Raw genomic sequence first — 27412 nt, forward strand, 5'->3', positions numbered from 1 at the left:
TCACTGATGCATCAAGACGGCCAGCGGCGGGACTGACAGTATTAAACGATTTAGAAAGAAACTCATGTTCTGTATGAACTTCAATGATTATCTACACATCAGAACTCAGATCCCAGATCAGGCATTAATGAACACTGTTACTCACTGTTTGTGGTGGTGCTGTTGAATCCATATGGTAAAGCCTGAGCTGACATCGAGACTGATAAACTGAATTCATTCTCTACTAATTCTCTGGGCGGGCAAAGCAGAGGAAGGGGAGGAAACATTTCCTGATGACGTCATAACAGGAGAATTCAAGATCAGCTCTTCTGGGCTCTCATTTTCCCAAAGGCAGAGAAAGACAGCTAAAACTCAGTTTACACCAATCAACATTTCTGACCATATTCAGGCCAGGGGAACTCATATTAATGTTGAAAAACCTCATAAAATAAAAATGTCATGCCATGGGACCTTTACCAGATCCTTTGTTAGACTTACAAAAACAAAAATCGATCAATGCTTTTGATTCTGAAACCTTGTTCCAATTCCCTTTTCCTGATCATAAACCTTAAAAATCTTCTAAAAATTTCCTTAGAAACTGCACGTCATTTGATGTGCACAACCATATCGGCAATAGGTTTTTACAAATAGGTAGATTCAAACCACAAAGATTTTTTTTTAACTGTTGCAACAAAGGTTCAATAGCAAGTGCATATAACATTCCAGACAAAAGAACAGCCCTGTCTAATACCTCTACAGACTTTAAAAGAAGTGCAGAAGCCACCGTTTTTCTTGAGAACACTCTCAGCATCACCATAGAGCAATTTCACTTTTTCAATAAAATCCTGATAGAAAGCAAAGGCTTCTAAAGTACTCCACAAATAAGAGTGGTCAAACCTATCAAACACCTTTTCCTTATCTAGTGAGATAAGCCCAATATCAATGTTGAGCAACTTGGGGACATCAAAAATATCCTGAATAAGGATAACTGTCAAAAAACGGACCTACCTGGGACACAATAAGTCTGATCTGCATGCACCACCTGATCAATTACTTTAACTAACCTATTAGCTAAAACCTTCGATAACAATTTATAATTCGAGCAAAGGAGCAAAACAAGACGCCATTTCTTAATTTCTAAAAGATCTCCTTTTGGGGGGAGGAGAGTGATGACCGCTTTATGGCTACTCACTGGCAACCTGCCTGAGCCCCAAACTGTCATCAAGCACCCACAAAAGGTCCTCCCCGACCTTGGTCCAAAAAAAATTGTAAAATTCAACATGGTCAATTCCTGGCACTTCCCCAGAATCCATGCCTTGAAGGGCCTTGTGCAAATCCCCCAAGCTTAAAGCACCCGCGAGCTCTGCATTGGCACCCTTCAACACTTAAGTCAAACATTTAAAAAAAAAAACACTCTCAATCCCATCCTGATCCCAACTCATTCTTTTTTAAGTTTTCATAAAAACCGCAAGCTCCTGTTCATATTTCTTTATGACAAGATAAAATCACTCCTGCCTCAGAGCACAATGCGTGCAAAAATGTTTTTGCCCATTTTTTTTTTTTTCAAGTCTAAAAAAATATTTAGATGGTGCATCCATCTGTTCAATACTTAAAAAAAGAGAACGAAACAAAAGCTCCTTGCGTTTTCAACCCCAGTAGATCTGCTAGCTGGATTTTCTTATTTGAGATCATCTCTGTGGAACTTTGATTACTTGTCGAATCAGCTAAACTCTGTAATTGAATTATCTCTGCCTCCAAGGCCTTCATAGAACTATTTAACTCTTTGGTGACATTGCGGGTGTGCTGTTGGCAAAAATGTTTTATTTGGACCTTTCCAAAATCCCACCATTTCTGTAAGTCTTGAAATGAATCTTTAGGGTTTTTTAAAGTATTTTTTAAACTCAAGTATTTTTTAAACTCAAGTGCCAGTATGCACTATGTGGTTTAATTAGATTATAATTTAACCCATATAATGATCAGGAAAACTGACCAGTGAGATGGCACAACTTTCAAAATACCCAAATGTTGTTTAAAAACTTAAAACTGGTCTAATCTAGCAAGAGACAGAACATTGTCATGAGCATGAGTCCATACTGTCTCTGTCCATCATGAACATGCCTCCAAACCTCACATAAATCATTCACATTAATAATCTTAATGAGACGGTCAAGTGAAGGCATATGGGGCTCATGTGATTTTTGTCAATATTATTTTCTGTACAATTAAAATCTCCTCCTAAAATGAAATGTTCTTCAGTACTGCATCTATTTAACGTGATACTAAGTGCATCTAAAACACCAGTCTTTCCATTACTGACGTTGGAGCATAAACAAAAATATTTTTTTTTTAAATCTTATTTTTAAAGGTCTTCCTTTTACAATCTGGTCAACTTAATAAGAAACTGGACAAAAACTCTTAGTAAATAAAATGTTGTGATAGAGTCTTTAACCTGTACACCTCCTTGTTAGAAAAACAGCCTTCAGCCATGAAATTCTTAGTTTATTCCAAAAACTGTCCTACATCTGGGAAATACTCATTGACAAACACCCCTCTCTTGTTCTTTGTTGTTTTGAGGAACAGTTTATTGTCATCTGCATCGTAATTGCGTTGTAACAACGTAATGCTTGAGTCGGATAACTCTCTGAAACAATCGGATCAACCACATCTTCAAGATCTCATTTTTTATTTGTCTAAAACCATGAACTTTATCTGACTTCTTCCTTTTCAAAGGCACTTTAAACACTGCTTGTTCAGAAACAATTGTGACCAGTCACGGAAAGTAGGGACACAAGTCGGTTGTGGACATTTTGAGTTATTCACAGATTCTGAAAGTGTAGTCTCCAAGCTTTCCAACGATGTGTAACACATGGAAATCTGGTAATATTTGGAGAAGTTGTGGCCATCTGAATGTAGGAATTTAGAAAAGTTTAAACGAGAGAAAACAGCCTCTAAAGTTTTGCAGTTCTCACCTGTTCTCACCTGCTGGGAGTGACAATAGGGCTCATTTACATCTCATTTAGATAAGCCATACCCCCTGTAAAGCTGCATGGTTGCTAGTAACGACTGATGCAACGGGAAAAATCGGGCGGCATACTATTAATAATAAAGGGTAGCAAATGCTAACATTACCATCTAAAAGCCCATTATAGTAATGTTTTTTTTTGGCAAGTGATACGATGCTAACGATTACAATTAAAACGACAGTTAAGAACAATAGGTAGGTATGGGAAGGTCTAAACATGAGATAATGTGTGTGTGTTCTTAGAATGAACACAAAACGACAAACTTTGGTGTTTATGGAACACCTCATAAGAAACAGAAAAGTATTCTTGCAAATCTTGTTGCCTCCAATGAAATAAGTCATTCGGGCACACTTTCTGTTTGCCGGGGTCTTCTTAGTGGATGTACTGTGCGTCTGTTTGAAGGGGATAAAGATAGAGAAATGGGTAAAGTCCGTAACCGTGGCTATAGTTTAGGGGTAAGGCACATGTCATTAAGTTTTGACGCAAATCGATCAGAGGTTTGAATCCGCCTATTGCCACACTCTCTAACCGAGAAACACTTATTAATAAACACATGTTAGATGCTTTATTTCCACCTTTCTAATATTTTCTCAATTCTTTTTGAAAATAAATGCCTTTCTGATCTGATATGTGATGGGAAAAGGGAGTAGAGAGAGTGTGGCAAAAGGCAGATTCGATCCTCTGATCCTCTGATCGAGTTGCGTCAAATCTTGATGGCATCCGCCTTACCCCTTCACTATAGTCACGGTTACAGATTTGACCCATTTCTCTGCCTTTATCCCCGTCAAATGTTACTATCGAGATAGCCTCTGATTTCTTACGGTCCAACTTGTCTGACGCCTATCTGATACATTCTTCCTCTTCTTCATCTTCGCTCAGTTGTAGATTAGGGTATTATTTAGTCTTATTATGCTGCTTTCATCATCACTTAGATCATCTCTATAGCCGGCCAGAGCACTGCATGAATAATTAGCCACGTGTCCTTGGAGGGCGGGGCAATAACAAAAGCCAGTATGAAAATACACACAGACAAAACAAGGCGATTTCAACTTCAAAATATACGCTTTTAGATATACCATTAATGTCATCTCAAACACGGAGAGTCTTCTTCGTGATTTCAACTAACAGATTCTGCAAAAATGCGAAAATCACATAATTTGAAAAAAAACGGCCTAACGTCAACCTCCTGAACATCCCCCGTAACAATTTCTGAATCTTTTTTATTGCTTGACGCAACTTTGTCTCCCTGGCTTACAACATCTTTTTTTCACTTTCAATTTCTTCCCCCACTGAAACCAAAAGCATTCTTCACAGTCCCAGCGCTCTGAGCTCCATCACGATCGCTCGCCCACGCCACCGTGGACTCAGCCCCGGCTGCAGCTTCACCGGCCGGCTGCACAGTGCCGTTGGTTGCGCCTTCCCCGTCAACTAAACGATTGTCTTCCTCTTGTTCGCTGGGACAAGCTGAAAGCCGAGACTTTACCACAGCCGAAACATTTGATTTTGTCAGTGGTGATAAAAACCACATAATCAAAATCATCTACACGGAAGTTGAGGTCTAGATCAGCGCCATTGTTTACGATCATGAAAACGGAGTCTGAAAGACACAACATGCTTCAGTAAAGGAGAAACACTGCCAATTTTTGAATCGAGGAGACCCGTTTTCCATACCGAGACAATGCTTGTGTCAAAACATCATCATTAATAAACAGTGGGACATTCGAAAGAGTGACTCCTTTAGACGGCAATGAAATCGGTAGAACGGAGGTAAGAACATCGTCGAGAGTAATTCATAACTACTTAATTTGCTTTTTCAATTGTATTTGAAAAAATAACAATAGCACTGTTCACTCGAGAGGCAGACATTACATTCTCATGTCCCACAATTTCCCCTACAGCCAAACAACAACTCTCCACACTTTCTGTAGGTGGCAATTTTACACTGTGACGACACGAGTGAATTGAGACCATGCGCACCTGGAGGCACCATGTTCCTCACAAAGAACCATCCCCCTAGAAAACAAACACCTCAAAACGTGCCTCAACTACAAGAAAGTACTCCTAAACCATTAAAAAGTAAAAAGATTAGAAAAGAAAGAAGAAAACTCAAGCATGAGTCACCGCTCACACTCACAACGCTCCACTCACTCCCAGCATGCACTCAGAGAGAAAGTGAGAGTCAGAAGTCGTTTATGAATTGATATGCTTAAAAATTCACATCACAGCTGCACCATGGGGCAGCTCCATGGATCCAACTCCATGAGAACTCCAGCAAAATCAGAGTGTGATCCACATAAACCTCATGATTAGCCCTTTCATGGAGCTGCACCATGGGCCCTCCTGGTAAAACACGGCCAAAGTGTTTGAGGATATTGTAGCAGAGAGAGCTCTGTCATGCAGCTCCATCAATGGGCTTATTCAAGACACAACTCCTATGCATATTTCATGACACTTAAAACAATGATCCCTGCTACAGAGCTACACACACACAGAGGCTGCTCTGCAGTATTAAAGGGCCTATATTCTCCACCTCTAAAGCATTTCTCCATTTAGTCTAATGTTGTTTAATGCTTCTCGCAGCAAACATAGAAAGGAAATCATTTTTACTTCATGTCCCATGACTTAAATAATGGCAGTGGTCATGTGACCCATTGCTAATGCTTGCTGATTGGGTGCATGATGTCATAAACAACCAATCACACAGAGTTCAGGTGTACAAACATTGAATTAGTTGGCTTAGAGACTAAGCTTCGAAGAAAAACTGTTTTCAAGGAGAACTGTGAAGTATTTAAAATGAGTCAAACAGTCTCGAAAATGACTTGCTGAGTGAGTTTCGGCAGGGTGACAGAAACTCTCACACGGTATAATCCACCTGGAACCATACAAAGCATGCTCTGAGTCTGACAATTTGTTTAATAAGCTGCTTTTGCACAGAGAATTACAAAAATAAACATACTGTTCGGTGAAGAAAATGTAAGTACTTGCCTGTTCAAAAGTCACCACTGTGATGCTAGGGTGTTTTGGGTGCTTGCTAGGGCATTGCTATGCAGTTGATAGGGATCTTAGTGCTATGGTGTTGTTTGGAAAATAAATCAATACCAAACATGATATTTATAATAATTATTATTATAATAATTATTAGTATTATTATTTAGCAACACCAAAATAATCACACAGTGCAGTTTAATAATATAATTAAAATATATTATTAATAATATTAAATAAATACCAACAGGAATATAATAAAAAGAAAAAGAAAATAAAAATAATAATGATGATAATTGTGGCTGCTATTGTCACGTATGACTTTAATGATTGCACAACACAGGAAATTCAATTCATTGGAAACAATACAGGAATCAAATTCATAGAACACTACCACACAAACATAAATGAGAGATTGAACAAATAACTGAAGAAACTAAGGGACTAAATACACAGATGGATTAGCAGAACTAAGAACGAGTGCGTAATATAATCAGTGACCATGGAAATAAACTAGCCAACACAACTTATGTGATTTTCCACCAATATTTAGAAGCAAGTCTGGTTGCTTATAGGTAAAGATAATTACATTTGGTACCAAGCACACTGAACATTATTACTTAGGGTTAGGAGTGTGTTCAAATCCCTGACTTCAAGTATATAAACAATAGTAATGCCTTAGCAAGCAACACTAATAATCAAAGGTTCCCTGTTTGGGTACAGAGAAATAAACCCTCTGGCTTTGGAATTTTAGCCGGCTTTCATAAACTGCTTTCAAACTGATCTAAGATCAGCTCTTCCCCAGCCAAAACACTGAAGTGCTTGTCTTAAATCAAGGTAAAAGGTGACTGGTAGCCAAAGGGTGAGAGTAGTTACACTGATCCAAGAACGCAATAAATCCCCTGATTACAGCATTACGGGCAGCTTTATTGATTCCATTTGAGTAAACAGTGTGAGAGATGGAGTAAAATGAAAGAAAAAAAGAAAGAGAAAGGTTGAGAGAGAGAAAGAGAGAAAGCTGTTTTCCTTGAATTATTCTGTTGGCTGGAGCTCTGATTGACAGAGCACACATGGATACAATTGCACACAATCACAAAAGCACCTCCACTATACACATGATCTCACACACACACACACACGCACACACACACACACACACACACACACACACACACACAGGTCTATGTGGTTTACAAGGACTCTCCATAGGCGTAATGGTTTTTATACTGTACCAACCGTATTTTCTATCCCCTTATACTGCCCCTAAAACTACCCATCACAGGAAACATTCTGCATTTTTACTTTCTCAAAAAACATAGTTTAGTATGCTTTTAAAGCTATTTGAAATATGAGGACATTTGAAACGTCCTCATAAACCGCATTTATAGTTTAATATCAGTGTAATACCCATGTAGTTATACAAATTTGTGACGTCATAAACTACATAAACAGGCTCACACACACACACACACACACACACACACACACACACACACACACACACACACACACACGTTGTGTTTTTGTAAATTGTGGTGTTTCCATGTTTTATGGGGACTTTCCATAGGTGTAATAACTTTTTATACTGTATAAACTGTATATTTTATCCCCCTACACTGCCCCTACCCCTAAACCTACCCATCACAGGAAACATATTGCATTTTTACATTTTCAAAACACATTTAACATTTCAAAAATCCCTTAGTATAATTTATAAAATGTTATTACCATCTTTGTGGGGACATTTTGTTCCCATAACATAGGGTTTGCCAGGCCACACACACACACACACACACACACACACAAACACAAACACACACACACATTTGTGGAACCTAATAGAGAGTGTGACTCACTCCAGACCTGCGCACACACACATGCACAGGTTACTAATGGATAGTGTGAATCAAGTCCGGACATGCATTAGTGAGCGCAGTATCAGGTTTCAGGAGACATATGTGCACTTGGACTGACAACACACTTACTATATATACAGATCAGGGGTTTTTTTCTAGTGGGAAGCAAATCAAAAGGTTGTCCTGTGATGTTGAACGAACAGCTGCCCAACATTGAGAAAGATTACACCAGAGCAAGGAAGATTTGCTTTACATATGTCAGTGTACTCTATGCAGTGACAAAATTCTCTTTTAGCAGACAGACACATCTATAATTTAATCCTTGTCTGGTATAAAATCAAACAAAAAATACTGATGACTCAACCTAGGCTGCACACACTACCGTCCGAATGTTTGGGGTTGATAAGATTTATTAATATTTTTTAAATAAGTCTCTTATGCTCACTAGGGCTGCATTTATTTGATCAAACATTAATATTGTGAAATATTACATTTTAAAATAGCTGTTTTCTAACTGAATATATTTCGAAATGTAATTTATTCTTGTAATAAAGATAAATTTTCAGCATCATCACTCCAGTATTCAGTGTCACATGATTCAGCATGATGGTAAAAACTGTGATTAATATATTTTTTGTGAAATTTTGTCATACAGGATTCTAAGATGAATAAAATGTCTAAAAAATATATTTTATTTGAAATAGACATTTTGTGCAACATAATGATTGTCTTTTCTGTTGATCAATTTATTGCATCCTAGCTGAATAAAAGTATTTTAAAGGTGCTGTATGTAAGTTTTTTTCTTTTTTTTTTTACTGTACTAAAGCACAAAATACCATAACATGTTTGCAGATTTAGGAAACATGCCAAATTCACATACTTAAGTACCCCCACACACACACACACAAAACATGAGTTATTTCTTTTCTGTTCCGTGTCAGAATATCTGTTTTTGTTTTGGTCTGTGTGATGCCGTCTGCTGCTAATTTACCCAGTAGTATTTCGAAACACTGAGTTGCTATTTGGCGGAAAGCACAGCATATTGTAGCCACTGAAGTCAGCAAACAAACTAGGTCAGATCGCAGATTCTACCCGACCTAAAAAGCCTTGGCATTTATCTAAAAAGCTCTATGACCAGAGGCATACTAAAATACGGATAAATCAACTAATCAACATGAGGCTTGTCGTCTTCATTTGTCAACTGCACTCGGAGAATGTTGAGTCTGAGGAGGAGGAGGGGGTGAGAGAGTCAACTCTCTCCAATATGTTGTATTTGAATTGCAGTACCAATTTCAAACACTAGCTGCCAATATTACATACTGCACCTTTAAAGAAATCGTACTGACCCCAAACTTTTGAACGGCAATTTAGATTTCTGTCCAATCAAATGCTCTAGAATGAGAATGTATCATTAAACGATGTTGGTGTAATTTTAACAAACAAAAAATCCACTCTGAAAACACGTTGTTAAAATAAAGTTACGCTAAAACATGAAAGCATCAAATTATGTAAGAATAGTTTTCTACACTTTACACAGAAATGAATGACGCTCTGTATGTTAATGAACATTTTTACCCTAGACAAGTGCAACAATATTAATCACAACAGTTGTCAGTTGCTTGGTTATCATTTCTATCATGCTGCATTGGCTGTGATTTTATGTTCTGTAGCATTTTGAAACACTCTGAAATCTTCTATAAGTCATACTGAACAAACTGTTCTTCCATTCCGCACAGCCTCATATTATAGGAATAGCCCAGTTCTGACATCATTACACACTCTGATGTAATTTTAAACAGAAAAGTGTCTTTAAATAAACTATTCCATTAAATATGGACTGTATTCTGAATAACTAAGCTCTAATGCAGGGTTCAAACCTAAACCTTTGGTTACCAGCCTTGACCTTTTTTGCACCACCCCAAATTGCAACTTAGATCGGAGGTCAGTCTGAAAATGTAAGCTCAAACAAGACAAAGAGGAAATCCAATGCCCTTAATGTGACCCTAAGCCTGCCCCGAAAGAGCCAAGGCAAAATTCAGTTGGTTGTGCAATGACAGATTGTCAGATGTTCTGTGTGTCATCAGAGACACTTGATGCAACATTCGGGTCCATTTTAAAATGAATCACACACTGACACACACATTCCCAAACATGTCACGTATTCCTCACCTGTCTCTTGTTATATTGGGTGGACGTGCCTGAATTCCAACCACACACACACACACACACAAATACACACAAATACACAACTAGGATCTGTGGGTGTCCACACTGATCATTTCAACAGTATATGTAGGGCAGCCAGCAGCAGGGATGAAGACTTCTGGCAGGCTCTTCTGCCCACACCCAGATTTAGCCCCAGTTCTCCTCACACTCTCCATATGAGGAGCCAGAGCTGGCTTGAACCCTAACGACAGCACCGCAGTGACCTAAGATCAGTAATACAGTGCTGATCCGGATATGGTTATGAAGAACACACTGTACTCTTATTGACTTTGGTACAGTGACAGCACTGCAGACTTCTACAACTCTAGTCTCTAGTCAGTGTTAGTCTCACTGACCCACACATTTAAGGAACAATGTTGGTTGAATATGGCTTGTGTTCTGTAAAGAAACAGAGGATTGGCATTCAGTTAGTCTTGGGAAAGTGTGGATGCACATTCCAGTGTCACAATAACAATATTTGAGAGCTCCAGGACAAGCTGTTATGGAAGCTTGTTTGCACCTTAAAGTAACTGCAACTTCATATCTCATAATTGGAACAATGATTCTGAAAACTGTAACTTTACACCTCCTCTTTTTACTTTATATCTGACAATAGGGCTGCATGATTTATCAACATTAAACCTATAATTGCTTATTGCAATTATCAAATTGTAAGACTTTGATTTAATTACATATATATATATATATATATATATATATATATATATATATATATATATATATATGCATTTCAGACAGCATGAAGCATGTCATTGTGTTCTTACACGTGAGCAGCTCATTATCCGGCGGTGTATGGTGAGTGGAAGTAGTAAATGCTACTGCTTTTTTATCAGAAAAAAAAAGAAATTATATATTTTTTCTTTTAAATGCGACTTTATGTCGCAATCTGACTATATCTCACAATATGACTATATCTCGGAAATTAACTTTAGATCTTGCAATTGCATTATAGTTTCTCATAAATGCGATTATTTCTCACAATATGACTAAGTTTTGCAATTGTGACTTTGTTTCTCATAATAGCAACTTTACCTCACACTCTGCAATATCACTTTAAATTTCAGTTCTCATAATTGCGACTTTAAAGCTACACTGTGTAACTTTTTTAGTTTATTCTTAGCTAAAAACACTTTACTACAAAAATACAAAAATATATGTGCTCATTGATGTATATTTACTTCTTTCAAGTTATAAAGTATTCTTGTAAGTTTATAATATGCCATTGAAAATACATACGGGTGAGGGGTTTGAATGCTGGTCGCCATGTTGCCCCTCCATCTTGAAAGTACATTAGCCAAAGAGGGACATACCCATAAATTCAAGCTTCGCCTTTCACGTTATAACACTCGATGGCACCGTGTGGAATGTGAAGAGGGGGATTGCCATGTTAATCTTGGACTAAATCGGCCACCGTAGGAGTTAAAATGAAATCAGAATTGAGAGGAACAGAAAATATTATTCACTGGATGGTCATATACCTTTACACCGCTAGATGGGGGAAAATATCACACAGTTTAGCTTTAAATCTCATAATGTGACTTTTCTTGTAATATGACTATATCTTGCAATTTGTCTTAAAATTTTGAAATCGCAATTTTGTTTCTCACAAATGTGACTTTACAGTACATAAGGCTATATCTTGGCTTATATGGCTATATCTTGCAATATACATCTGTACATCTCGCAATTGCAACATTATATCTTTAATTAACACTATTATGACATTGTTCACTAATTTCACAATTTTCATAATTGTGACTTTATATCTCGCAATTTAACTTTAAGTTTCGCAATTGCAACTATGTGAATATGTGAGATATAAAGTCGCAGTTACAAGAAACAATGTGACTAAGTAGCAATTGAGATTTAGTTTCTTATTAACGAGACTTTACATGACTATATCTTGCAATATTACTATAATCTTGCAATTGCGACTTTATATCTCATACTGTGACTTTAAATCTTAATCTAAATGTGACTTTATATCTTAATCTAAATGTGACTTTATATCTCGCAATATGACTTTAGCTCTCACAAATCGTATAATTCTAAATATTATATAATATCTCACGATGTAATTGTAAATGTCGAAATGCAACTTTACATCTCCACACTGTTAGTGTATAAAAATTTTGGGTTTATATCGTAATTTAATATTTGTCTCACAATTACTTCTTTTTTACACAATTTGCCTTTTTTTACTCTAAGATTAACCTGCTTCTAAGAAAAAAATTAAATGATAAAGTAACAGTAAGCAGTAGACCTTGAAAGCCTCAAATGGAAAAATAAACTTAGATCATGCTGTGTCGAATGTCTACTACAGAGAGAGAGGGGGGGGGGGGGGAGAGAACGTGTGTGTATGTATTTATATATGAGCGTGTGCTAAGGGAATTCCCCTGGGAAAGTGGCAGTGTGTGTGTGTGTGTGTGTGTGTGGGTGTGGGTGTGTGTGTATGTGTGTACGGTAACCAGGTGCAGAGACAACCCCAGCAAATCTGGGTCACCCAAGAAAACCAACACACTTCATATACCCTGGACATGTAAACGCGACCTGATCCTGATCTCATTCCTGCGTGCGATGTAATTACATATTCCACATCTGTCCAACACAATGACTATATACATACAGAAACAGCGCTTCAAAGTCAGACACATTCATTATTCTGAGCCTCTCTGAATAATTTCCATGTTTTGTGCCAACTAGGCTAACTTCAGCACAGGGGATCAAAAAGAGAGACGTGCCCATCCCAGCGACAGTGTGTGTGTGTAAATTGTAGAGTGAAAACTCCAGAGGGAAGAGTTTAAACAAACAAGAATCCTCCCTTTCATAGAAAGACTTCTACAACCAACTCAGTTTAAAGCTGGCTTCCCGTGCACACCCTTCCTTTTGGGTGTTTGGACGAATTTTAGACCAAAGAGAGATTCATTTATTTATATTGAGCGACCTTATTCGCAAGATTTGTGCCACGTAACTCAAACAACATTATCAAGTGACTTAAACATTCAGTAACAGTGTGTGGTAGGTAGGTAGCAAGGAGTACATATATCCAAACATTTGCACAATGTTCCATGTCAAAAAAAAAAAACCTTACCTTGATAATATTTTAAAATCACCATTAAATCAAAGTTTTTAATGAAATATTGCTGTGTTAAACATAAATGATTTATCTGTGCACATCATGTTCCTTCATAATCTTTAATCAAAATAACTTCCCCTCCCTCATGTAGTGACATGTCTTCTCTAATGAAGTGTTTAGTGGCGAGAGGGCGGAACAACCTGTCACTCGCATGAGATCGACCAATAGGGCTTGGGCGCCGCGTTGCATTCTGGGACGTCGCGGCCATGTTGATGGCCTCGCGAATGTAAACATGCAGCAAGTCGAATGAGGAGAAGCAGAGTTGGGAGAAAGAAAAAACATGTTAAAATCCTGAAAGGGATGTGGAATTTACCGGGATACGTTAAATAGGGAAGGCAGGGACCGCTATAGAGACAAAACCGGAACTATTAATGTTTTGGATCCACATGAATTTCCGAAGAAAGAGCGGAGCACCGACGACGACGAAAACTTTATTTTGTTGGTCCCCAACAGACATTCTACTGACTATAAGTAACTTTGCAACTACAATTCAACTTATTCTACTAACCCGAACCCAAACACATATAACCATAACCTACCAGTCTACTAGTACAGTTAATACTCTAATTAGTGTTAGTTGACATGCTGTTGGACTATCGAAATAAAGTCTAACCGAAACGTATATATTATTATTATTATTATTATTTTTATTATATAAGAAATTGCTCTGCCTCCGTTTTTATTTGTTATTGCAATGTTATTGTTTACTATATTTATAATTTTGTCTTTTGTCTTTTGTCTTTTGTTGTTATTTTATAGATACCTATTTATTTGCTTATATAGTATTGAAAGAATTTATTTTTTTAAAGTGTATTTATTATTGTTATATAAAGTGCACTCAGTTATATAAAGTGCAACAACTTGCACTCCGTTTTCTGTGTTCATTTTTTATTTGTAACCTTTTGCCTTGAAGCATTCCACATTTCTGTGTTCTCAGGTTGCACTACTTGCAAATAAACACTAAAAAAAAAACATCTGATTGTGTGACAATTGTTGCTTTTTGCACATCGTACTGTTATTACTTCTTGTCCGTGGTTGCGCCTCCAAGCATGAAAGCGGTGGAAAGTTAATCCATTTTCGACATTTCCAATGGCGATTATGTGTTGCGCTGTTACACCCCAAAATGCAGCAACGGTTTACCATAGTTGAAATAACGCCAAAATAATCAAATTAAGACACACGACTGAGAGGGAGTACGTCTATAAACAGTGCGCAGTAGTCCGAGTAGTAGTAAAGGATGCCATCAACATGGCCGCCACGCAAGTAATGACGTCATGACGCCCAAGCCCTATAGCAAGCCACAACCATCCAATCAATTCCCCAGGGACAACATTACATTTACATTTTTTTACTTTTACATTTTTACATAACCGCACTACATTTTTTCTTGTTCGCAAAGCCATTTCACTTGGATATACGTCACGATCAAGCCTGCAGTCTCCCTCTCAGAAACTGAAGCTTTCGCGCCTCGATCGCCCCCCGGTGACCGGTCCCAGTATAGCCGCCCCTCTGTGTTTTCTAATGGACGCGAGGCAAACTAAACAATAAAATTACACTTCAAATATTTTTTCCCCAAAGTTACTTTATGTCATTGAAGGCAGTTATCATCACGATGATTTCATTTCAAGTGTTCGTTTTTAAAATAAGTTTAGTTTGATGCTATAAAAACGGTGTGTGTGACGTCATGATTGACAGCTGAGATCGACGTCTTCTCTGAGTGAAGTTGTCACTGAGGCACTAACAGCCTTTTTTCAGGATTTTTGGAAGCAGATTGGAGCTTTACCTTTAATTTCTACATTTCCATAACTCTTTATTTCACACCAACATAATTAATTGTTCTGCATCTGTGAGAGTGTGGGCGGGCTTTTAATATCGCAGCTGTACTTCCTGCCCTACTTCCTGTGCTCTACTGCACAACTCCGGTCCCTGATTTTATAGCATCAAATAATTAACTAAAACTAATCTTATTTTAAAAACGAACACTTGCAATGAAATTATAGTGATGATAACTGCATTCAATGACATAAACTCACTTTGGGGAAAAATCTTTGAAGTGTAATTTTATTGTTTAGTTTGCCTCGCGTTCATTAGAAAACACAGAGGGGCGGCTATACTGGGACCGGTCACCGGGGGACAATCGAGGTGCCAAAGCTTCAGTTTCTGAGAGGGATATGGCAGGCTTGGAGATTACGCTCGCAGCTACAGGCACTTATTTAAACGGAGCTATGGTGAGCAATGTAAGTCTTTTAACTTCTCAAAAAATCAAAAAAAAAATTAATTTCTATGAAAGTTAAGCTTGCAAAGGCATGAACTGAAACGTGCCAGACTGAACTGGCGTTGTGAATGTATCCCGCGAGTGTAGTCGCGATTACCTCAGCTCTCATCACGAGAGCTCATTCAGCTCATTTATCTGACTCCTGCAGTTAGTGCTCAGTGCTGTGATACTCGCGCGGTGACTCACTCATTATATTGAACAGACACGTTCAGTTTTTAATTGTAGTGTCTTCTCCAACTCAGTCACAGTAATGAAGTTGGTGGCTTTGGGAATGGCCTCACAGGGCAGCGAAGCATTCTGGAAATTGTTGTCTTTCATCCACATGAGACAAAAATAAATTTTCTGTCTTTTCTCAGTCTAGAAGGCACCAAATTCAAAAATAATTTCACATTTCTACTACATTGATGACCCAGTTTAAATACAGATTCATCTTCCCAGCGCTGAAGTACCCCTTTAAGTGGTATGGGCTTGACATTAACACCCGCCAACCCGCCAAATGCGGGTAGGTTTCAGCTGTGGCGGGTACGGCAGCCACTCCCACTAGCCACTTTGGCGGGCTGAATATAACTTACTGCTAAATGAAATGCCAAGACCGTCGTATCACAAAATTGGCTAAAATTCCACTACAATTCTTTATACTTAGTGATGGCGAGATTGGCGGAATCGCGCTGAATGACACACAACAAAAGTGCTCTCTCTCGTGCGCTCTTTGTTGCACGCGTGATCAGTTCTCCCTGCTCCTGAATAGTCAAATACTGATGTCAAAATGTCCATCGCATGAACACAGTTGGTTATGGCTTAAGTCATATTTAACTCTGAAAGTTTGAAAGGGTTTTAAACCTTCTAAATCAAGTAAAATGACTCAAAATCAAGTAATTTACGCATGCCAAAGTCAACTTTAAACATATACAATGTCATTTCCAAACAGCAAAATTGTGGCCAGTGAAAATGCTGAGTGGCTAGTAACTTAGGTAAACCACTAGCCACAGTGGCTGGTGAGCAAAAAAGTTAATGTCAACCCCTGGTTATAACCATTGTTTATATATATATATATATATATATATATATATATATATATATATATATATATATATATATATATATATATATATATATATATATATATATATATATATATATACACACATATATATATATATATATATATATATATATATATATATATATATATATATATATATATATATATATATATATATATTCATGGTGCTATGAATGTATATGAGCCAATGTAAGAGAAATAATTTACTATTTTTATTTTAATAGCTCATAGGCTGGTTTCAGTCGTATGCTAGCTCAAAGCTTGTTTGTACGGCAGTACAGACTCAAAGTCTATGAAAACATCAAAAGACATCAGAGAGGTGGTCAAAAGCCCAGAGTCTGGCACCAACACAGAGAAATATGCAATAAACCCACATTCAGACAGAGTTCACACACGAACATGACCACAGCCACAACAGCAAACACATCAAAAGAGTCCCAATTCATTACTAGAGGCAAAGCATCCGTCACAACACTGACACACACGTCCAGATCACACAACCTGTTACATAAAAACTTTACATCCAAAGCTTAATAGCATTGGAAGCTCTCCAATTATATTTTATTTAAGCATTCAGCTTTGTTTCAGATGTTTGGTTAGGAAGAAAAACAACAGAAACGAAACGAAACAATTGTTATAAAAGTATGTGATCTCAGGTTGTTTAAATCAGGCTGGCTAGTCCATATAATAATAATAATAATAATAATTTAATTAAATAGAAAAATGTATAGTATCATAGTAAAATTAAACTTTAAAATACAAAAAAAAAATACTTTTTAAAAATACACCCTCAAAAGTATAAAGTAAAATCAATAGTTCTTTTCAAAATAAAATTATATAAATTTTAAATAATAATATGATACAAATACAATAAATATAAATATAAACTACTTATTAAAAAATCTAAATAAATAAATGAGCATCAAGACCAGGTATTTTAGTTAAATTAAATAAATGTAGTTATTTAATGAAAAAAGTATGAGTTCATATTGAAATGATAAAGAAATAATGAATCTCTCTCCCTGGTTGGTTTCCGAAACCCAAACATAAAATAAAGAGTTAAATAAAGAAATATATAGGAATGGACTTATACCTAAATGGACTGGTCTACGAAACACTAAATTTAGTCTCTCCTGCTTTTCTTTCCTTGCACAAATCTGGCCTCAGATCAGGAGCCAAGGGCAACTTCTCTCTTCACCACAGGCTCAAAACCCTCCATTGTCCCTTTGAGCACAAGGCCAGTGTGTCTCTGAAGTGTAGGTGTCGGTCTCCTGACTACAACTCGACCTTGCTCATGAAACAGGCCTTTATCCAGCTTCAACAATCAAGCTCCTTCTTTCCACACTGACATCAGTACAGTCGACCGAGTGGAGAGTCCCTGAACACCCACAAAGTACTGAGGCCTTAAGCTACTCCAGCCATTGGTGCGCCTGCAATGCCTTGGTCTAGACACCCATTTTGGACTTGCGGGCCGGGTCGGGCCGGGCTGTGCTGCCTACACACTCCATTTGCCAGAGCACGTATGGGGAGATCATCCAGTGTCAGACGGTTCATGTTCTGAAGCATTTGTCCAAGGAGTGGTGAGAAAAATAAAGCAAGCAACAAAGTGCATACGACAAAAAGTGCAGCTGCATATCTATAATCGAAATATCAAACTAAATATTAATATTTTACTCCAGACCTGTGAATAAAGGGAATTGGGAAAAGGCATCCAATATTTTAGGCAACCTATTTTTGGGATAGTGTTGGTTGTTGATGTAAACTGGCTGATGATTTGCAATATACCTAAACCATTTTCCCGCTATAATGCAGAATCAATACAGTTCTCTCTTTAAAAAAAGAGAGCAATATCTATTTTATTAGTATCAGTAATGATATTGACAATATTGGCCTTGATACTTATTAAAAAGATGCCTTTTAAAAAAAAAAAATATATATATATATATATATATATATATATATATATATATATATATATATATATATATATATATATATATATATATATATATATATATATATTAGGGGTGTAACGATACGCGTATTCGTATTGAACCGTTCGGTACGAGGCTTTCGGTTCGGTACGCGGTACGCATTATGTACCGAACGGTTCTTGGACTAATTAGTTAGATTTGGAAAATAAAAAAGTGTGTGAAATATAATAATATGCATTCAACAAGGTAGCCCAATAACCAAAACGACATAACAGGCAATGCCCCTGACACCGCCGAAGTGAAAGAAAAAAAAAAACACCAAATATGTTTTAGGCTGCTCAGTCAGGTGCTCGCTTACTCGCTACGCGCTGAATGCTCGTGGCAAAATGGCAATTGCGTTTAACAGACCAGAAATAGAAGATCCTCCAATAACCAACAGGTCTGGTGTTTGGGTGAACTTTGGATTCTTGGTAAGCTATGATGGTGTTGGCAAGATTGATGGATTAAAAAACAACGGTATGTCGCATTTGCTGATGGTACAGCAGCGGGAATAATTCATGTCATGTCAATCAAAGCCGACAACAAGACGATCTTGTTGTCTTTACGCCGACAACAAGACGATAAAAAGGAGAAACAGCCACAAAGTATCCCACAAACTATCCCCGCAGCATTTAGACAGACATTTCCAACTTATTCAAATGGCAAAAGACATCACCGCGGCGAGTGGTCCATTTATAGCCGCGGATATGAGACCTAACGCCCGTTTCACACATACTCCGTCTGCAGTGCGTGTGCGGTGCGTATTTTTTTCCGTATCCATGTTAACGGATGACAGCTTTCAAACTGCACGCGGGTACTGTCCGTCAGTCCGTTCCAGGTGCGTTGCGTCTGCAGCAGTGCACGGATCGTTTTCGTACCGAGTCTATTTTTGCTGCGCTGCGTTGCTGCATTAAAGTGGTAGAAAATTGTTCGCATTAAAATAAACATGTACTGACACGAAAATCTAGTAATTTCACCACAGATGCATCTCATTTAAAATATACTCTTGTTTCAAAGTCAACACATGGCTTTTTTTTTCTCAAGTAAAGCAACAAAACGACACCTTACCTGGCAGGTTAAAAAAAAGTGCCATACTGGATAGCATTCGTACTTTCTTGGAGGTGAAAAGCAAAGTTCTTTTTGACCTGCAGGATTTCTTTTAAAAGGGTGTAAAAACGAAAGTAAAGACTAGAGTCGGCTGTTTTTGAATAGACTATTGTAAGTTTCTAATTTAAAATGTTTGTGATTTAAGGCTATAACCTATGTTTAAATGTTTTGCCACTTGTGTGAGCTAAATCTAAAGTATATAAATATGAATAAATGAATTTAATAAAATGTTGTTTAAATGTAGTAGTAACCTGCCTTCTATTAAAGAGTAAACAAAGAAAATTGGAATTCTGACGAGGCATGTTCAGTAAAAACTTTTGGATTTTAAATAAAAAATAATGAATAAATGCTGTGTTTGTGATATGCAACAGCGGATCAGTTGCGGACTGCAAACGCAGCATATGTGAAAGAACTACAGCGTGTGGGGCTCCTGCAACGCACACGCAATGCAACACGCACCGCACACGCTAATGTAAAGAGCCAATATCTTATTCCTGCAACTACATAGAAGATGGGTAAAATCATACAACAACAACAAATTATACTTTGTTAGTTTTAATAAAATAATAATAAAAAAAGGTAATTTCTGCCAATTTTTTCTTTTTGCTGTATCTAAAACATACCGAACCATACCAAACCGAACCGTGACACCAGTGTATCATATCGAACCGAACCGTGAATTTTGTGAACCGTTACACCCCTAATATATATATATATATATATATATATATATATATATATATATATATATATATATATATATATATATTAATTAATTAAATTAATTAAACAGAAGAAAATAATATATAATGTATATGTGTGTGTGTGTGTGTGTGTGTGTGTGTGTGTGTGTGTGTGTGTGCGTGCGTGCGTGCGTGCGTGCGTGCGTGCGTGCGTGCGTGCGTGTGTGTGTGTGTGTGTATATATATAGTAATAAATGTGCCTTTAAAAATATAAAATAAACTTCAAACATGAAACTTAAATGGAGCTTTTAAAGATATTTAAATAAAATGTAATTAAATAATTACAATATTATATTATCATTATAATCTAAAATATTGCTTAAAAATATATTAATACAATAAAATAAAATAAGATATTTGTTAAAAAGAGGCCTTCAAAAATATTAAATGAATGAAATAAGACTGGTCTTAGACAGCTTAGTCTGGGGGCAGCTGACAGAGTCAGCATAGATGAGAGGAAAACATGAAGCAGATGTCTTGACTATGTTGATTTGTCAGGTGTATTATTGTCCTTATCTCCATCTCAACCAGTTTAGCAGCCCACACAATGATGCTCTTTATGCCTGGGGAGCCTCATGTATGTCCGGGCTTTAAGATCACTCAAGAATGACGCATTATGCCACCCTGCGCTTCTATTGTGCCTTTCACAAAATGCTTTCATTTTATAGCACATAAAAGTGTGTTAGATATGTGCAAACCTACGAAGTTACAAAACAGACTAGTTAGTTGATTTTCTTTAATGTTTTTGAGAGATGTCATTTATATAACCAAGGCTGGATTTATTTGATCAAAAATACACTAAAACAGTAATATTATGAAATATTATTACAATTTAAAATAGCAATTTCTGTTTTAATAATGTTTAAATGTAATTTATTCATGCAAAGCTGATTTTTCAGCATCATTACTCCAGTCTTCAGTGTCACATGATCCTTCAGAAATCATTCTGATTTGATTATTATCTAGAAACATTTCTGCATTACTGCTCAAGAAACATGTATTATTATTATAATCAATGTTGTAAACAGATGTGCTGCTTAATATTTTTGTGGATTTTTTTTCAGCATTCTTTGATAAATGGAAAGTTCAAAACAACAGCTTTTATTAGAAATATATTTTCTGTAACATCATCAATGTCTTTACAGTCACTTTCTCTTAAAAAAAAAAATATATATATATATATATATATATATATATATATATATATATATATATATATATATATTTTTTTTTTTTTTTTTTTTTTTATTATTATTATTATTATTTTTTTTTTTTTATACAGACTCATGCCATTTAAAGTATTTCATAAAATATAAAAATGTTAAAAGATAATAATGGAAAAAATCCAGATGACCTCACAATTGACTAGCCAGTTGCTGGATGACTAATCTAATCAGACTAGCTGTTTATTACCTTTTTTCTAGTTTCTTGACATTTTTTTTACCATTCATTATATTCAATTTCTCTCACCTTCTTCCTAAAACAAAAATAGGTTAAGAAAAGAACACAACTTTAGAGTGAGGGTAAAAAAGATTCCGGATGAATCACCTGGTGCATTATGCAGATGTCAGGACTCTGCAGTGCTGTACGATAAGATGAAGACCTGAGCACAGTACAGTACGGGAGCCCTGCCAGAGTACACTTCACAATGAGACAAGCTCCTCCAACCTCCTCTAAGGAGTATGAGAGGAGTAACCTACACGGCAGAGGTCTCCTCTTAACATTCTGCTCGCAATACTTCATTCTGCACTTGCACATCCTTATGGGATGGACTATAACCAAGCTAAATAAGTCTCCAAGCTTTGAGATGGATGCAAGCTTCCATTTACCTAACATCACAAAATTGCTGCTAGTCCACAGTTAAAGTCTGAGCTAGCTCTACATAAGCTCTGTGGGTGGCTGTTCCGCAGAGACCAAAAAGGACAAAATAGACCTGAAACTTCAAACAAGAGCCTAGAAGTACAAACAATACCGGCTTCCTGATATATATCCAAGAATATACACCCACCCCTTATGAAAAAGTGACAATAGCGCTTGCATAATAAGCATAGTTTAACCATTGGCAAAACTATCATCATCATTTTTAGATCACTGTACAAGAAAAACCGTTTTTGTTCCACGTACTATATGTGCAGTGGAAAAAGCATGCTTATACCTATCAAATCTCCAAAAATGTACCTGTACATACCAGTCACTTCCTTTTTTCAGCTCAAATAAGCACTATTAGCATTAAAACACTAACAACATTTTCATGCTGACTTCACATGCTATCGAAATTATCCAGAATTATCGTTAATTGCACATGAATATGTTCGGAAATAATTTTGATCCCCAAATTCCTGAGATGGGCGTTCCATAAACATTAAGCATGGTGTCGTGGAGAACCACTGCTGCGACGGGGGACAGATTTATTCGTTTTCCTCCTGAAGCAGCTAGATCATATTGTCTACATTAATGTAGGGCATATTTACATATACGAGTAATAATTTGAAGCATATTGTATGTTTAATACACATCGAAAATTGCCTTTGTTTGACTAAAATTATATCTGCATAGCATTATAAATGTTTATGTGGTTGTCAGTGCATGTGACACTCCATATCATTTTGGTTTTAATATGATTTTCTTAATAAACAGGCAAGAATAAACCTGATGTCCTCCATGATGACCTGAAGTGCCTAAGCAAAGCGTTCAAAGATTTGTAGATGCAGCTAAAATGGTACGGTTTCTTCAGCAAAGTTTTTTAATCTTATGTTTGTTTGTTTTTTGCGTTTAGTGTAGGTGGAACATCGACCGGACATCTACATTTCTGAAATGCCACAAAATGTACAACAATCAGCTTAATAAAAAGTTGCCATTCACATTCACCCGTTTCATCATTTCACAGCACTGTTAATACAGGCTCATTATTCTCAACACGATCACATGAGAGTGTGCAATGTCATGGAATGTATACGGCAAAATGAGTTTCTGGGTGCAATTGGTACGCATTTTTTTACATGGCTTATGATATGCACTTTATGGCACGCTTTTGGGTAGGTTGAGGTTGGGGGGGGGGCGTAAAATACGCCATAATTTGTGTATCATAGGCACGCGAAAAACTGCTTACCATTTGCACCATTCCACAACATTGCACAGACATATTATTATATGTATTTTCATGAGATCAGGCTCTTATTTTCCATTGTGCTATAAAAAAATAATGCTTCTAATGTAGTAAAACCACAAAGAATCATTCTTTCCAAACATTTACCACAGTTCCTGCGGTTATATTACTACTGCAAAAGCATTATTATTAGGGCCTCTCTTTAAAACAGTAGGAAGCATTATAATCTTCCTGTGCTTTCTTTTTCTTTTTAATTCTTTGAAGACAGTGGTAGCAAATACCAAGTCTAACCACAGTTTTCTAACAACTGCAGTCGCATGGTAGGCTATTACATTGTAAACTATAGTTACCATGGTAAATGTTTGTAAGGGATAATGAAAGGATGTTCCAGAATATGATGGCCTTTGTCTGTACAATTAAGGCCAAACTTGCAGACGTCTCGCATTTGGGTCTGCACATGTGTTTGGATAACTAAAGACCTCAGCTCAGCTAACAGAAAATTAGCGGAATGAAAGAGCAGGGCCTTATTCTTGGCCAGCGTGAATGATTTTATTTTAAATGAACTGTGGAGCATTAGAGAACGGTTAAATAGTGTTTAACCAGCGGTCAGTGTGTATGGGAAACTTTTAAGCAGAGTTCACTTGTTTAGCTTAGAGTTCAACTATACATGCAATGCTTAGCCTATGCTAACCATCAGCGCACAGGCGGTAACGCTGAAAGATAATGGGCTTTTAAATTGAGGGCTGCACTAATACACAACAAAACATCTATAGGCACATTTATGAAATGGTTTGTTTCTCCCTGATTCTCTTAACAGCGTTTGCTGGCTTTATTCTCATGGCACCCTACAGTATATGATGCAACTAGGTAACGATAGCATTACCAGAGCAACTTTGGGAATTGAATAAACGAGAGCATGCCAGTCAGTCATGGTTCAGATAAACACAGAAAAGTGCTGGATGTGTTAAATAGTGTTCACAATGTTACATTAATACGTGAACTTCTAATATCCCACATGTATATTGGGAAAATAAGCCTTTGTAAAGATTTTTTTCACACTCTTTTTTTAATAAACACTGTTGTTTAAGAGTCTCTTATGCTCACAGAGGCTGATCATAAAAAGTAATATTGTAAAATATTATTACAATTTAAAATACATGTCTTCTTTGAATATATTTTAAAATTCTTATTTCTTATTCTTAGAAAATTATTTCTGTAATGGCAAAGCTGAATTTTTAGCATCATTAATCCAGTTTTCAGTGTCACATGATCCTTCAGAAATCATTCTGTGCTGATTTACTGCTCAAGAAACATTGCTTATTATTTTAAATGTTTAAAACTGTTATGTGATACATTTGTAGCATTCTTTGAAGAATAAAAAGGTCAAACGAACAGCATTTTTTTAATAATATAAATCTTTTGTACCTTTATAAATGTCGGTACTGCATTTTGTTAAAAATCTTACTGACCCCTTACTTTTGAACAGTAGTGTACTTTCCAAAACCTCACTAAGCTCTTAAACTACAAAACTACTAAAGCCATGAAGCACAGCCGGGTGCATTATTTATACATTCTTAGAATGATCTGAAACATCTGCTGACACCTCGTAAAAGGCACATCCCTCTTCCTAATGTTTGTTATTGTTCCTGTCATCTATCCCATATGGAGAGGCAGGAACTCAAGAGGAGGGAAGTGATTGACTGAGTTAGTCTCCCTCTCAGCTTATCAATGGAGGCTTTGACTTCATCCCTCTGCCCTGTACACAACATGGCCGCCATTAGCTCCTGTGTTAAACAGTGGAGTCTTTGAGACATAACACTAACCACTAATAACCTCAACAGACTGTAGATATGTAGAAGAGCCCAGGGGTATCCCAGAACTTCCTAGGCCTAGTCCCTACACACACAACTACAAAAAAACATTACACACAAAAAAATTGCATCCGTCCCTAACAAAAAAATTCAATGTACTAAGGAAAAGCCATGGTACAGTAATGGTATCAGATGTTGATGTATATCACAGTATTACAATGTTGTTATAGCTGATCAATATCGTTTTTTTCTTTTTTTATTATTTATGCATTTTTGCAGGGATTATAACCCCAAAACGGAATTTGAAGCTCAAATAAATATCAGGGAGAAATAATTTTTTATAATTTCAGGGTTTTTTTTCATGGAATCCTGCAAAATAAAGTGCCATCAAAACCGATGGTTTAAGTTTTTTTTGTTTTTTTTACATAAAAAATGATATTGCCATGATGTACATTACTGCTGAATACAAGTATTACTGAGTTCAGTTTAATACTTGTATTCAGCAAAGGACATTAAATTGATTAAAAATTACATTAAAGATAGTTTAAAAACTTTATATTTCTAATAAATGCTATTTTTTTGGGGACTTTTTATTCTTTCTAAACGTTTAAAAACAATTGTACCTATTATACATCTCCAAAAACATGCCGATAATATACGTTTTTAGCACTTTTTGTTATGTGCTAGACAAAAAATAATAATACATACATCCACTACTGCACCAATTGTACAGACATGTTCACAGAAAATGCTTACACTGCAAATAAATGTGCACAGTCACCCTAACCCTATACACATCCTCACACACATGATCTTTCTTCCCAGACTTTACAGAGGGGCCTGCTGCACCTGAAGGGTTTGATGTGAACGCTGCCTTCCCTCCATTCTGCTTCCAAAGCAAATACTGTTATTGGCGCAGGTGTCCTGAGAGCTCTGTTGCGGAGTTCGACTTTAATTTGTAAAAAAGACCCATAAATGTCACTCAGAGTAACCCCTCGGCTGCGGCCTATAATGCAGGCTACATTAAACAGCATTAGACTTATATCACATTCTTTCTTCTCCTCATTATTAATTTTCCTCTAACTTGCCACTGCTGTGGGAATACAAATACACTGTTATTAATGTGTTATGCTAATAAAGCACATTTACATGTAAGAAAGAGGGCAAAAAATATGTGCAAACGTATAGCCCTGGCTTGCATAAGACCAACCTAAAACAAGACATTAAACTCAGTGCTGAGGTGAAACCTGAAAAAATAATATTCAAGTAAAAGAATTTCGCAACTGTTAAACTTAAATAACCCTACCTGAAGGTCAAAGAATTTACTGTATCTTCTGTAGATGATGTGGGATGTGGAGTCAGAGTATGTGACATTGATGAGATACACCTGAAAAGAGAAAAAGACAACACGATTAGATTCCCTACAATGTAATCTACAGTTCAGTTATCCATTTCAATATAAAAGCAAGTTTACGCCAAACTATATTGATAACTCTTAGTGTTTACAGTAGGCATGTTTGGTTGGATTAAAACAAACTCTGGTGAGATTGCTCTGTTAGTGCGGTTCATTTGAATAAGTGTGAACGCTGCCATCTGAACTCTGGTGCACACCAAACAAGCGGACCAAGACCGCTGAAAAGATGGGTCTCGGCCCGCTTCCAAACAAACTCTGCTGTTGATCGAATGAAATATGAACACAACATGGACCAAAGACATGTAAACGAACTAAAAACAGGACATGATATCACAAGATGCAAACCCAAAAATGGTTGTGATTTTGCCCATCACAGTTCAGTACAGGCATCAGAACCGCATCTCCTCGCAGATCTTCGTTTGTGTGTGTGTGAAAGAGGAATTTCTACCACTGTTTTGACTATTTCATACCTTTTATAATCTCTATAAGTTCTCAGCTGGTCTAAATACCATCATATGTAGTCTACGCACATTCAACGAGCGCATTTATCCCAGCACACAGCATAGTTTTGGATTTATGTTGCTAAATATAGTCATAAAAGCACTGAACACATCCTAAAACTCTAATAACTGATTTATTTCAGGCGGATTTCACAAAAAAATTGTATAAATAACACGAGATTGATACGATGATATGAAAAATGATATAATAAGTT

General features: G+C 36.6%; 1 protein-coding gene across 7 annotated transcripts in view; it reads right to left on the reverse strand.

Annotated features, from left to right (window-relative positions):
• sh3pxd2aa (SH3 and PX domains 2Aa) overlaps window positions 1–27412 on the reverse strand; it is a 157590-nt gene that overhangs the window by 106816 nt on the left and 23362 nt on the right. For all 7 annotated transcript variants that reach the window (XM_067441011.1, XM_067441013.1, XM_067441014.1 and 4 more), the window contains exon 2: window positions 26590–26670. In XM_067441011.1, coding sequence (XP_067297112.1) covers window positions 26590–26670 — 81 coding nt within the window. The remainder of the gene's footprint in view (window positions 1–26589; window positions 26671–27412) is intronic.

Source organism: Pseudorasbora parva, chromosome 4 (assembly GCF_024679245.1).
Source record: "Pseudorasbora parva isolate DD20220531a chromosome 4, ASM2467924v1, whole genome shotgun sequence".
In the NCBI taxonomy this organism is placed as follows: Eukaryota; Metazoa; Chordata; class Actinopteri; order Cypriniformes; family Gobionidae; genus Pseudorasbora; species Pseudorasbora parva.